This window comes from Oryctolagus cuniculus, chromosome 1, assembly GCF_964237555.1.
Source record: "Oryctolagus cuniculus chromosome 1, mOryCun1.1, whole genome shotgun sequence".
Classification (NCBI taxonomy): Eukaryota; Metazoa; Chordata; class Mammalia; order Lagomorpha; family Leporidae; genus Oryctolagus; species Oryctolagus cuniculus.
This window is the reverse complement of record NC_091432.1, coordinates 169,233,228-169,247,551: the sequence shown is the minus strand read 5'-3', so window position 1 is coordinate 169,247,551 and position 14,324 is coordinate 169,233,228. Positions and strand designations below refer to the sequence as shown.

Here is a 14,324-nt window from a genome sequence, read left to right as displayed (position 1 = left end):
ATTTCTTGTCCTTTTTTAATTTATATTTTGCCATTGAAGACTCTTTTCTGTTTTTTTGTCTGTCTGATCTCCTCATCAGTTTTGACCATGGATTTCCTGTTGGTTCAGTGGCATTAATTGTTATCTTTGGCCACACTCAGAATTAGTCCTGATGCCCAAGTGGCAGGAAGGCCCGATGATTGTTGTTGCTGGAATCTGGATCAGGTAGCCTCCCTCTTTCCACTCCTCTCCAGGGTCTTCTTTGGTTCCACTCCAGACCTTTATATCAGAGTGTCCAATAGGCTATTCAGTAATGGGCATCATCCCCAATTCTGAATGTGCAGGGGAAGGAAGGACTGTGAGAGAAATTGTGTATTTCAGTAGCAAAGGGATCCTCTACTTTCTTGTGTTAGGGGCACTTCCTCTCTTCCCTGTTAGGATAGACAATTAGTGATATTAGTGTGTTCAAATCTGTTTACGTATACATACATACATACATATATATATAGAGAGAGAGAGAGAGCTAAATGATCAGTTGCTCTTCATGGAAAGCACAAGCTACTTTGCCTGTGGGATACCAGATTTTGACTACAGAACTGGACCATTGTGGAAGATGTTACTGAGGACATGTCTTCTGCCTGTCTTTCCTCTGAGGGGAGAAGCAGTCCCAAATTAACATGACCTTCGCTTTGGAGTGCCTTGCTAAGCCATTGATGTTTACTTTTGTCTCTTTCTCTTTGTGGTAGGTGGGAATCTGTCGTCCTGGAGACTTTGGGTCTGATGTCTCACACCTCAATCTGCACAAGACCTTCTGCATCCCCCATGGAGGAGGCGGCCCTGGCATGGGGCCCATAGGAGTGTGAGTTCTGGGCCACTGGTTTCAATATGGCCTTGGAGGTAGAATGAAGGGACAACTATTGCTATTTTTTCCCATCACGGTGTAGTGTCCTTGTAGGGGCTCGGTGAGAAGCAGTAGATAGTAGAAAAATATAATTAGATTTTATCAACCACAGTGGTCTCATTGGACTCTTGTTCTTGCATTGATAAAGCAAGTTTATTAAAGAGTAATGAAAGGGGAATTTGAGCGTTATGGATCAGAATTGGAACAGTAGCATCTGAAAATGTCTTCCAGACTTTAGCTTATATTTCCAAGCAGCTTTTCTTTCCTTCTTTCTCACTTTCTTTTTTTAAATTGGCTAATGGTTACATTAAAAATGAATTGGGGCCGGCGCCGTGGCTCACTAGGCTAATCCTCCGCCTAGCGGCGCCGGCATACCGGGTTCTAGTCCCAGTCGGGGCGCCGGATTCTGTCCCGGTTGCCCCTCTTCCAGGCCAGCTCTCTGCTGTGGCCAGGGAGTGCAGTGGAGGATGGCCCAGGTGCTTGGGCCCTGCACCCCATGGGAGACCAGGAAAAGCACCTGGCTCCTGGCTCCTGCCATCGGATCAGCGCGGCGCGCCGGCCGCAGCGCGCTGGCCGCGGCGGCCATTGGAGGGTGAACCAACGGCAAAGGAAGACCTTTCTCTCTGTCTCTCTCTCTCACTGTCCACTCTGCCTGTCAAAAAAAAAAAAAAAAAATAATAAAATGAATTGGATGAAAGATGTTGAATGCTTTATGGCCTGAAATCTTTTCTTTTCTTTTCTTTTCTTTTCTTTTCTTTTCTTTTCTTTTCTTTTCTTTTCTTTTCTTTTCTTTTCTTTTCTTTTCTTTTCTTTTCTTTTCTTTTCTTTTCTTTTCTTTTCTTTTCTTTTCTTTTCTTTTCTTTTCTTTTCTTTTCTTTTCTTTTCTTTTCTTTTCTTTTCTTTTCTTTTCTTTTCTTTTCTTTTCTTTTCTTTTCTTTTCTTTTCTTTTCTTTTCTTTTCTTTTCTTTTCTTTTCTTTTCTTTTTATGGCCTGAATTCTTACTGCATCTGAGACAACTAAGAAGGAAGCACACTTTATTTATTACTAGAAATAATTGGATGATTTTTTAAAGGTTTATTTATTTATTTGAAAGGCAGAATTACAGAGAGGCAGAGGCAGAGAGAGAGATCTTCTGTCCACTGGTTCACTCCCCAAATGGCTAAACCCACTGAAGCTGGCTGATCCAAAGCCAGGAGCCTGGAGCTTCTTCCAGGTGCCCCACTTGGGTGGGAGGACTTGAGCCATCCGCTGCTGCTTTTCCAGGCAAATTAGTAGGGAGCTGAATCAGAAGTGGAACATCCAGGACTCAAACTGGCGCTCATTTGGCATGCTGGCACTGCAGGTGGCAGCTTTACCCACTATGCCACAGCACCGGCCCCAGAACATAGGTTTTAACTGTTGATAACTTTTTGTACTATAGTTTGAAAAAGTTTTTCCAGAATTCCTTTTATTTAAAAAATGTGCCAGAACGGCCAGTTTTCAGGATTGCTGGGAACTTGGCCTTCTTACTTTTTTTCTGCTTTTTCCCTTGATTAATCAATGGGAGAGCCTAGTGTCTTGGTTGTGGGGGAGATATAGTGAACACTGTTCATGTGCAGGCTTCTAACATACAAACCCATGAACGGTTTCTCCTCAGCACCCTTCCAGATACTGTAGATGCTTGGGAGAGTCTGTGTCCTTAGGATTCGAAGGGTGGGGCCTGGGGCTGGAACATCCCCACATCTTGGTGAGCCCATGGCTGCACATGGTGTTCTATGGCTGCTGCCTCTGCACAATCCACAATTCTATTTTCTATACATAACTCTTTGAAGATTTAGTTTTTATTTATTTGAAAGGAAAAGTTACAGAGAGAGAGAGGGAGAGATAGAGACAGAGATCTTCCATTTGCTGGTTCACTCCCCAAATGGCCGCATTGGCTGGGTCTGGGCCAAGCCAAAGCCAGGAACTTATTCCAGGTCTCCCACATGGATGCAGGGGCCCAAGCACTTGGGCCATCCTCTGTTGCTTTCCCAGGCATATCAGAAGGGACCTGGATCGGAAGTGGAGCAGCTGGGACTCGAAACTGGTGCCCATATAAGACGCTAGTGCTTTACCTAGTAGCCTGCAATACCAGCCCCAACCACAGTTCTAGAGTGACCTGCTGGGATGCTAATGGCTGCAGGACCATCCTTCCTGTGGAGGAGGAAGAAAAGAACCCTTCCTGAACATCTGTCCCTTAGCAGGTGTCAGGTCTCTTTCACTGTCAAGAGTTTCTATGCTGGGGGCTGGTGCTGTGGTGCAGCGGGTTAATGCCTTGGCCTACAGTGCCAGCATCCATATGGGTGCTGGTTCGAGACCTAGCTGCTCCACTTCTAGTCCGGCTCTTTGCTGTGGCTTGGAAAAGCAGTGGAGGATGACCCAAGTCCTTGGGTCCTTGCATCCACGTGGGAGACCCGGAGGAGGCTCCTGGCTCCTGGCTTCAGATGGGCACAGCTTCGGCTGCTGCGGCCAATTGGGGAGTGAACCATCAGATGGAAGACCCCCCCACCCTCTCTCTGCCTCTCCTGTCTCTGTGTAACTCTGACTTTCAAATAAATAAATAAATAAATAATCTTAAAAAAAAAACCAGGCTATTAAAAAAAAAAGAGTTCCTGTGCTAAGAATAGATCTTCCCATAAGAATAGGACTTAACTTGTTTGGATGGACTAGATCTTTTTACATCTTCTGAATTTGTTCTTAAAAACAATACAGGAAGAAGCATCTTGCCCCTTTTCTGCCCAATCATCCCATCATTTCAGTAAAGCCGAATGAGGATACCTGGCCTGTAGGTACCGTCAGTGCGGCCCCATGGGGCTCCAGCTCCATCTTGCCTATCTCATGGGCTTATATCAAGGTGAGGCCTGAGAACATGTATAGGTGGGCTGGTGTGTGATGTGTGGGTGGGCCACTGAGACTTCAGACTTTTCCCTTGGCTTAAAATGAAGAAATTCCTGAGAAGCGGTTCATTGAATATTGTTTTGTTTTGTTTTGTTTTAAGATTTATTTTATTTACTTGAAAGAGTTATAGAGTGAGGTAGAGACAGAGAGAGAGGTCTTCCATCTGCTGGTTCGCTCCCCAGATGGCCACAATGGCCAGAGCTGCACCGATCCGAAGCCAGTAGCCAGGAGCTTCTTCCAGGTCTCCCACATGGGTGCAGGGGCCCAAGGACTGGGGCCATCTTTCTCAGTGAATATTGTTTATGACTTGGGTGGAAGAAACCTTCCTAAACAGATCAGGTGCAATTCATTTCATCTCTTCCTCTACACATGATTTTCTTTGGGTTCTCATAGTGGGTTTATAATCAGGGAAACTGACACACCAGATAGATTTTTCCAAATACAGTTAAGTTCTATGAGTCATATGGATGTTTTAGCACACTATTTGTTTTTTGGCAGGATTTATATGGGCCTTTGCAAGTGAAAAGTCCTGTGATGACTAATTATTACATTTTATTGAGCTCCTGGAATAAATGTTAGGCATATATCTTACTTTGCTTTGTATTTCTTAGAGTTGCTGGAGGATAAACTGAAAAGTGGGAGAAATTGGCTTTTGTGGCAGTTTTCAAAAGCTCTTTGCCCTTTAAGGCTGTACAGCTGTGTCATAGGGGCAATTAGTTTGTCAGAGAACTAGTTTTCTTCCTATGTCTTTCTCCAAGAAAGTCTCAGGCCAGAGTTTATTTTGTAAATCTCTTGTTCAAACTGGCCTCCCTACTCCTTGGATTGACAAAACTGTGGCCAGGAACACTTTCTTGACTGTTAATTGGAGCACTGTCCCCGAACTGTGCCCTCTTTAAAGGAAGGGTGGCTCCTGGGGAAACAAAACCCTAGAACTCAGCTGTTCAAAGCACATTGGATGCCACATGAAGCTGGCTAGTATTCTAGAACAGTGTGGCACTTACGCTTCTTAGTGAAAGGTTTCTTGGACACTGGAACAATGATTCTGCACCTCAGAGACTAAGCCAGCTTTGAAAATGATACTCTAAGGGCTGGCGCTGTGGCGCAGCGGGTTAAAGCCCTGGCCTGAAGCACTGGCATCCCGTATGGGTGCTGGTTCTAGTCCTGGCTGCTCCACTTCCTATCCAGCTCTCTCCTGTGGCCTGGGAAAGCAGTAGAAGATGGCCCAAGTCCTTGGGTCCTTGCGCCCACGTGGGAGATCCAGAAGAAGCTCCTGGCTCTTGAATTTTGGATTGGTGCAGCTCTAGCCGTTGTGGCCATCTGGGGAGTAAACCAGCGGATGGAAGACCTCTCTCTCAGTCTCTGCCTCTCTTTATAACTCTGTCTTTCAAATGAATAAAATAAATCTTTAAAAAAAAAAAGAAAATGATAATCTAGTAGTTTTGCAAATAGAGACAATAAAAGCCACCAGAATGAAGGTCTGCTTCTTTGGAATCGGAATCAAATTCCCATTTATGTTTTGACCCCTGGATTCTGTAAATTGAAGTTATTTGTATGAACCTTATTGGGTTGGACATGATTTCCCACATATAGAAAATAAATGTCCCAAGGTGGTTTGGTCATGCCTGGAAACATCAGACAAAGCCTTAATTTAAAAAAATAAATTAGTAAGGGCTTAAGCTCGTCCTCTGACCCTGACCTTGGGCCTTCTCTTACGTCAGGATGATGTTACTTATTTGTCCTGAACTCTAGCACTAGCCTTTTTTCTCTCTGCTGCAATCTATCTTGGGCTCCCCTACAAGATAGCTAGACTCACACTGAGGGCCCACAAACCTCTCCTGACTTCCCATTGTCTGTACTGCTAGTCCTCACCAGTCCTCACAGAAGCCTCAAGGGATGCTTTCTCTCTCTCTCTCTCTCTCTCTCTTTTTTTTTTTTTTTTTTTTGACAGGCAGAGAGGACAGTGAGAGAGAGAGACAGAGAGAAAGGTCTTCCCTTTTGCCGTTGGTTCACCCTCCAATGGCCGCCGCGGCCGGTGCACTGTGCTGATCCGATGGCAGGAGCCAGGTACTTCTCCTGGTCTCCCATGCAGGTGCAGGGCCCAAGCACGTGGGCCATCCTCCACTGCACTCCTGGGCCACAGCAGAGAGCTGGCCTGGAAGAGGGGCAACCGGGACAGAATCCGGCGCCCCGACCGGGACTAGAACCCGGTGTGCCGGCGCCGCAAGGTGGAGGATTAGCCTAGTGAGCCATGGCGCCGGCCTGGATGCTTTCTCAATGCACATTCCTAGGCCCACATCCCAGAGAGATTCAAATTCAATATATACATGGGATTGCGCCTGAGCCATCAACATTTTGAGAAAAATGCTCAATGACTCTGATACATAGGTTGAGAGCCAGTGTCTGACTGAACCAAGTCCAAGTCCTTTCTAGCAAAAGTTTGAGGCTTACAAGATGTAGTAACAGTCTGCCTTGCCCTACAGTGACCCCTAGGTGACAATTATGTACCCTCCTCTTCTACACTTTGATTTTTTTCTATTTTTCTTACTTGAAGTGCTTTCCCCTTCTCTCCCCCCTCTCCCTTTCTCCCTCCCTCTCTCTCTTTAAGACTTATTTATTTATTTGAAAGTCAGAGTTACACAGAAAAAGAAGGAGAGCATAGAGAGGTCACTGGTTCAATCCCTGATTGGCTGCAATGGCCGGAGCTACGCCGATCAGGAGCCATTAGCTTCCTCCGGGTCTCCCACTTGAATGCAGGGATCCAAGGACTTGGGCCCCTGCTCCACTGCTTTCCCCAGCCACAGCAGAGAGCTGGATCGGAAGTGGAGGAGCCGGGACTTGAACTCATACCCATGTGGGATGCCAGCACTGCAGGTGGCAGATTTACCCACTGTTCCACAGCAGCGGCCCCTTCCCCTTTTCTCTTTGCTTAGCCAAATCGTTTTAAGTTTCCAGTCAAGTAACTCTTAGTCTAGGAAGCCTTCTTTGACTATCTCAGGGAAATATGTCTTCTCTATCTATTGGACTTTGGTATCCTTGTTTTATTTATTTCTCATTTGCTGTAGTTTAGTTATGTGTTTGATGTATGTTAAGTTTCCACTGTACATGAAGTACCCCTGGAAGAAAGTAGACAATAAAAATCAGTGTCTTCATGGTTTTAAGGTCTTCGCTGGTGATCTGTTTACTTCATATGATTCAGGGACTTGTTAAACTGCAGAATAGGATAAGATGAACATGGCAGGTGCTAAACATAAATAGCCTTGACTGTGGACAAACCATACAAAATTTATTCAGTGGTTATTTTGGCAAAGATCTCATGGATTCCTGGCAATTATCAAGTCATCTTTAATTTGTGGTAAACAAACAAACCAAAAAGGCAAATCAAGAGTAACCTAAGAATAATTCCTTTTCGTCTTTAGATAACACAGTTGTTGACAGTCAACTTTGACATTTGTACTACAATAAAAAAATATAAAGTTACCATTCAATAGAGAAAACCTAAAATTATTTCTGGCTTAGAGAGAAACAGACAGACAGAATTTTCTACTTGTTATATAGTTCTTAGGATAATCCAGACTCATGGTGACTCCTTTTGTGGATGTGGGTTGTCTTTGGTTAGTGTCTTGACCATTGGGTGTACCTGTTCAGTGCTTGATGCCTCTTTTTGTTTCTTTTGCAGATGATGGGAGGCAAGGGTCTTAAACAGGCCACAGAAATTGCTATATTAAATGCCAACTACATGGCCAAGAGACTGGAAAAACACTACAGAGTCCTTTTTAGGGGTGCAAGAGGTAAGTATCAACTTTAGTTTACCATTACCTTAATTTTTCCTGGCCAAATCAACTTTGACCCATATGTGATTTTTATGAAGTGGATGAAAGACTTCTGATTCTTAGTACATATAAAAAAAAGTATAGAGTTCTTGGAAAGACTTCAACTAGTTAACAGTTTAGGGGGATTGTCATAATCAAGGCTATTCTAGGTACTTAGTCTATACAGTCCAGGTCATCAAAGAGCCCACACCACTGAAAAACATGCGCATAAATATCACAAGCTAATTATGCACAAAGTGCCGTGAGGATATCCCAAGAGTGTAGTAAATCAGAATGGGCAGAGGTAGGGTGAAATTATGAAGAGGGCATTTGAGATAAGCCTGGAAGGAAGAGCAGCAGGTAAGAAACTGAATAAATAGAGATACTGGTGTAAGCAAAAGAAAAATAGGTTGCCTGGGTGTCTGGAGTGTTAGAGGCTTGAAGGAGGAGAAGAGGAAGAGGGAGCAAATGAGCACCAGGTTGGAAAAATACCTTAGGGTCTTACAGGTCTTGGAAGATTCTGGACTTTACTCTTGAACTAGATAATGATCCATTGATGATTTTTGAGCAAGAGAATGACTGCTAAAAGAGACTACTGAAATCATTAAGAGAGGGTCTGGAATTTGGCATGGAGGTTAAGCCCACATCCCATATCAGAGTGCCTAGGTCCAAGACCTGCCTCTGATTCTGATCCAGCATTCTGCAAGTGTGTACCCTGGGAGGCAGCAGATGATGGCTCAAGAACTTGATTCCCTGTTATCCATGTGGGAGGCCTGGGTTGAGTCCTGGGCTCCTGGCTTTGGCATGATTTAGGCCTGGCTGTTGAGGGAATTTTGGGAGTGAACTAGTAGATGGAAGATCTCTGTCTCACTATCTCTCTGCCTTTTATATAATTGGAAAAAATTTTTAAAATCATTAAGAAAGTGGAAAGAGATAAACATGGTCTTAGACATTAGAATAAGTTAGACTTAAGTTAGTAATTGAATGTGAAGAGAAACGTTAGATACTCCTCTTAGGTTACAATAGAGGGAATAATAATAGAGGGAGGGGGAACAAAGTCTCTGTGGCAGTGATAGAAGGTGATATAAATAAAACCAGGTAGACATTTAGATATTTTCTGTGGGCGCAGAATCTGAGAGTAGAACCTTGGACATGTTGAGCTCCTGAGAAGGGGATTGAGGAACCATGCACACTTCCGGCAAAGGAAAGGACACCTGGTGAGAGGCACCTCATACCTGTGGCAGCTTTAGAACCTCAGCAGCGTTGGTCACAGTGCCTGTCCCTAGAAGTCTGCCTGCTTGTCCCCTGCTTCTGTGCTGGCTCTGCTTCCTCTCTGAGGTTTCCCGTTCCTGGTAGAGAGAGCCACTCCTTCCCTTTGGCTCCTTTCTGACACTGAGCAGTTTTTCTCCTACTCAGTGTAGTCTGACTCCCTCCAACTGTCAGACTTCAAATGCTGTGAGAGTGGAAGCTGTGTCTGCTTCATCCCTTGAGGTCCATACCTGGCCTATCATATACAGCCACGCAACAAATCCTTGTGGTGCTGCGTATGTAAACAATGTAAAGAACAGTGGCTGGTTTTATTTATTTGCTTTTATTTTTTCCAGCTTCCTAAAGTATGATGAGTAGATCTGATTTTGTGACATGTTTTAAAAAGAACCTTTGTCTTCAACAATTAGGAAGGCTTTGGTAACCTTTGATTGTAGTTTGGACAAAATGGTAATGTAGATGCCAGACAGATGTGCACTGAGAACTAGACAGAGGCTGGAAAGGAGATAGAGAAGCAGTCACGGTTTGGGGAATTTTGGTAGTGAGGGTGTTGCTGTAATAGGACACAGCTATATTTTTTTCTCTCTTCTTTCCTTTCCTTCCTGCCTGCCTGCCTGCCTTCCTTCGTCTGTTTCTCTCTCTCTCTCTCCCTCTCTCTCTCTCTCTCTCTGTTTCTCCTTCCTATTTGAGAGGTAGAGAGAGAAGGAGAGAACTCTTATCTGAAAGTCCAAACACCCACAGCAGCAAGGGTTTTGGCAAAGCTAGGAGCCAGAAACCCAATCCAGGTCTCCCACAACAGTGGAAAGAACTACTTAAGCCATTGCCACTTCCTCTCGAGTCTACCTCAGCAGGACGATGGAGCCAGAAGCCAAAGCTGGGCACTGAATCCAGACACTTGGACATGGGAACTTACATATTTATTTTATCTGATTATGTAAATCATATATATATGCTCAATGTGGAAATTTGGGAAATAAAAAAGTGTGAAGAAGAAAAATTAATGTCCCATGGTTCTATCAATCAAACATAGCCACTATTAGTACTCTGCTGTATTCCTTATCATCTTTCTTTTTATACAGTTGAGATCATATTACAAATACAGTTCGAGTCGTGTTTTTAAACATTAGCTTATATTATGAACATTTTCCCATATCACTAAATATTCTTAGACAATGGCTATGTCAGTTCCATTATATGGATGTATGTGATTTAACCAGTTCTGTATAGTTTTTGTTCCCAGCTGTTTGCCTTTTTAACAATGCTGCAATGAGTACTCTTAGATTTTTAAAAAAGCTTTCTAATTATTTCCTTAGGCTAGAGTTGTAACAGAGAAATTATTCCCTCTGAGAACATGAATGCATTCTAGCTCTTGATACATGTGGTCCTAGTTTATTCCCAGAGACTCTGTGCCCATCTGCTTCACACTCCCAGCTCATGAGAATGACCTTTGCAGCAGGGTCTAGTGCTGAGTGTTACATTAAAGAACAACAAAAACTGGAGAACACAATATCTTTGCCAATTTTATGGGTGAAAATGATCTTACTATTGAATTTATAAGTCTTAGGTTTTTTTCCTAATAGCTTACTTCTTTATACTTTAAACTTTCTGATATTTAATATATTTGACAGCTTTGTTAAGATAGAATTTTCAAACTATACTATACATTCACCCATTTAAAGTGTACACCTCAGTGATTCTTATTGTGTTCAGAGTTGTGTGGTCCAAAGTTTAGTTTTTAAAGAGTGAATGAGATTTAGATTGAGTGGGAGTTGGTGGCACTCTGGAGAGAGGGACATGCACCTACCATAGGCTCATGGTAGGTGATTGCTTTAGGGAGACCCTGTCACAACACAAAAAGATGGATGAAATTTCCATTTGTTTTGACATTTTTACCCCAGAATTATAATGAATAGTATTTCTCATTGCAAACAGAAGTAGAATGGTGATTACCAACTCTATTACCCTAAGAGTTCATGACATAAAAAATTGTCTCATGGGCTGGCGCCACGGCTCAATAGGCTAATCCTCCGCCTTGTGGCGCCGGCACACCAGGTTCTAGTCCCGGTCGGGGCGCCGGATTCTGTCCCGGTTGCTCCTCTTCCAGGCCAGCTCTCTGCTGTGGGCCGGCAAGGCAGTGGAGGATGGCCCAAGTGCTTGGGCCCTGCACCCCATGGGAGACCAGGAGAAGCACCTGGCTCCTGCCTTCGGATCAGCGTGGTGCGCTGGCTGCAGCGCGCCAGCCGCAGCGGCCATTGGAGGGTGAACCAACAGCAAAAAGAAGACCTTTCTCTCTGTCTCTCTCTCTCACTGTCCACTCTGCCTGTCAAAAAAAAAAAAAAATTGTCTCATGTTTGGCCTGGTAGACACATTCATTAGATGATTGACAGTGCCTTTTATGGCCTAAAAAACAACTACTTTCACACCTCCTGATGTCTCAAAATAGAAGTGTTCTTAATAAACATATTCTACAGTGTTTAATGGCAATGTCTGAAGACTGCTTCTCAACTTGGTACTAAGCAACTCAGAGACTTTGGGATTACAAAGGAGCATGAGGCAGTTATTTTAATGAGCTCCAGGCCTGCCTTTACGTACCATTTGTTTTTTTTAAGATTTATTGATTTATTTGAAAGGCAGAGTTACAGAGAGAAGGAGTTAGAAGCAAAGAGAGAAGTCTTTGATCTGCTGGTTCACTCCCCAGATGTTCACAACATCTGGGGCTGTGCCCATCTGAAGCCAGGAGGAGCCAGAAGCTTCTTCTGGGTCTCTCACACTGGTGCAGAGGCCCAAGGACTTGGGCCATCTTCCACTGCTTTCCCAGGCCACAGCAGAGAGCTGGATCGAAAGTGGAGCAGCCAGGACTTAAACTGGCATCCATATGGGATGCTGGCACTGCAGGTGGTGACTTTACCCACTGTGCCACAGTGCCATACTGACACTCCCCCCCCCCCCCAATACAATATCATGGAGAGACTTTAATCCCAACTATAGGTTTTGCAAAAGCAAGGAAAAAAACAGGCAAGTATTGGGAGAGGGGATCACCAATAATATTTACTCTGCTAGCTCAAGGAAAGAAAGGAATTACATTAGGCGCAATGCTATTCAGTAATAGCTGAAAGACACCAACAAGCCAAGCCTACCCAGGAACTGCTAATAACAAGATATCAGGGCCAGAGTTGTGGTCCAGTGGGCTTAGCTGCCATCGGTGATGCTGGCATCCCATATTGGAGTACCAGTTAGAGTACCAGCTATTCAGCTTGTGACCCAGCTGCTTGCTAATGCATCTGGGAAGCCAGCAAAAGACGGCCCAAGTGCTTGGGCCCCTGCTTCCTATGTGGGAGACTTACATGGAGTTCATGGTTCCTAGCTTTGGCCTGGCCTAGACCTGGCCGTTGTCGCCATCTGCGGAGTGAACCAGCAGGTAGAAGATTCTCTCTCTCTCTTCCTCTCTCCTACCCTCTTGGCTCCACCTCTCAAACAGACAGATCTGGAAAAAATAAAACAAAAAACAAAACACCCAAGATTTCATTTGCAGAGGCCACGCCATAGCCAAGTGGTTTGGGAAGAGCTCCGTTTTAAAAATGAGATTCAGATGTTATTTTCTAAATCCACACTCTATTGTGTTCAAATGAAAACTGTATTGGAACTTCAGTTTTCTCTCTCCTTCTCCTTCTTTCCTTGAGCCCTGGAAAGGATGAAATCAGATCCCAACACGTTCAGCTTTGTTTGAAGCTTTTAGGAGAAAGATACACAAACCTTCCATGGTATATGGTGAGTCAGGGCAATCTGAAGTAGAAAGTGTATAAACTATTCAACACATGTTTTAATTTTCACTGAATGCTTCTGCCAGGTCTACCCATGACTATAGCTGAGAATCTGGGAAGGCCAAGAGGAGAGGAAGAGGGTGGGATGATGGAGAAGGAGAATAGAAGTGGTTTGGCTCCAAGTTAGAACTATCTCCTCCCATAAACTGATTGTCTTCTGAAACTGAAAACAACATGGGGGAAAAATAGGGCTTCTCAAAGCACTCCAGAGCTGGAACTATGTAATTAACCCCATATCCTCAAGCAGGCTGCCTAGGAATACTAGGAATTCATTATGTCTTTGTTTTGTGGATCTTGGTGGGTAATTAATGCTCACTGAAGCTCTTCAGTCGCAATCCAGAGACCATCACTGACAGAATCAAAGCTCTTGGTTGTTTCCCTGAGCAAGAGGTCATGGAGATAGGGCCTCTGACCTCAGCAGGATCACTTTCAGGAAGCCTCCTTGGCCTGCCAGCAAGAACCATTCTCCCACTGATGCATGTCTCTTGTCTCCTTTCTCCTCCTGTTCCTCTGTGAATGCCCTTCAGAGCAGTGAACTCCAAGTAGCCTTGTCATTGTCACAACGTTCAGGGTAGCTTATAGATGAGAGAGGGCAAAGGCTGATGCTAGGCTCTCAGGCTAAGTAAAAGAGCAGGGCTTTTAAGAATCCTAGCATTGCAAGCACTGGGGAACTGAGTCAGTGGGTAGAAGACACCGCTCTGTGTGTGTGTGTTTCCCTTTCTGTCTCTTCCTCTCCCCCTGTTCTGCTTTTTAAATAAATAAAATAAAACTTTAAAAAAGAGTTCTGGAATTACTAGTTGATAAGAACTTAATATTCTCGTGATTTCCTCTTGAACATGCCACTAATTATTCCATTTTGGCACTTGCTGAGTGTACTTACCCAAGCATAGAACTTTCTGCTTTTGAATCACACTCCTGACAAATTTATGCTCCACCATTGTTAGGAAGTATTTTTTAAAAATATGCAGTTTCAATATATTGTTTCAGGCTCTCATCCATTTATTTGCAAACAAAACCAAACAATCCTTTCATATTTATGCATTATATAAGAAGCAGAGCAGTTCACAGACTGTCTCAGGGGCTGTTCATTACTGAGCTACTCTACACAGGCTTGAAGTTAAGTCTGCTCTGCGTGACTGTAAGTGGATTCACCATTTGCCGAGAGGCAGGAGATTGGATTAAAGAGTACAACACTGTCTGATTAGTTGATCCTTTCTGTGAAGGAAATTCCATCAGTTGGTGGAACATGTAATTTGGGAAGCCTCCAGGAATGTTGTTCTTTTTATCAAAATGCTGATTGGCTCAGTGGTTTATTCCTGATGACGGAGGGATGGCCAGCAGCTCGTGATGGGCACATGGCTGTGTCGCTCCCCCTCTTCGTGGAGGAACGACACAGGACCCTGCGCTGTTCTTTCGTCTGCTCGGCCCTCCCCGGGTTTGCTGCTGGTTCTTCCCGGGTTGGCTACTATCCCTTCCACCTCCATGGAAGGGCAGTTCCCCCTGGCCACATTCCCCACTTCCGCAGGGGAGCGGCACACCGCCGGCCGGCTTTCTCGGGGGCTGCACAGATGTTCCCCTTAGATGTTCCCCCGTGCATGCCGTCTCTCTCCTCCTTTATAGTCCTCCTCCGCC

The 14,324-nt window shown here is 44.3% G+C and overlaps 1 protein-coding gene across 3 annotated transcripts in view; it reads left to right on the top strand.

The window, feature by feature from the left end:
* GLDC (glycine decarboxylase) overlaps positions 1 to 14,324 on the top strand; it is a 142,188-nt gene that overhangs the window by 116,991 nt on the left and 10,873 nt on the right. For all 3 annotated transcript variants that reach the window (XM_051858199.2, XM_051858196.2, XM_002708098.5), the window contains 3 exons: positions 726 to 838; positions 3,611 to 3,752; positions 7,473 to 7,584. In XM_051858199.2, coding sequence (XP_051714159.1) covers positions 726 to 838; positions 3,611 to 3,752; positions 7,473 to 7,584 — 367 coding nt within the window. The remainder of the gene's footprint in view (positions 1 to 725; positions 839 to 3,610; positions 3,753 to 7,472; positions 7,585 to 14,324) is intronic.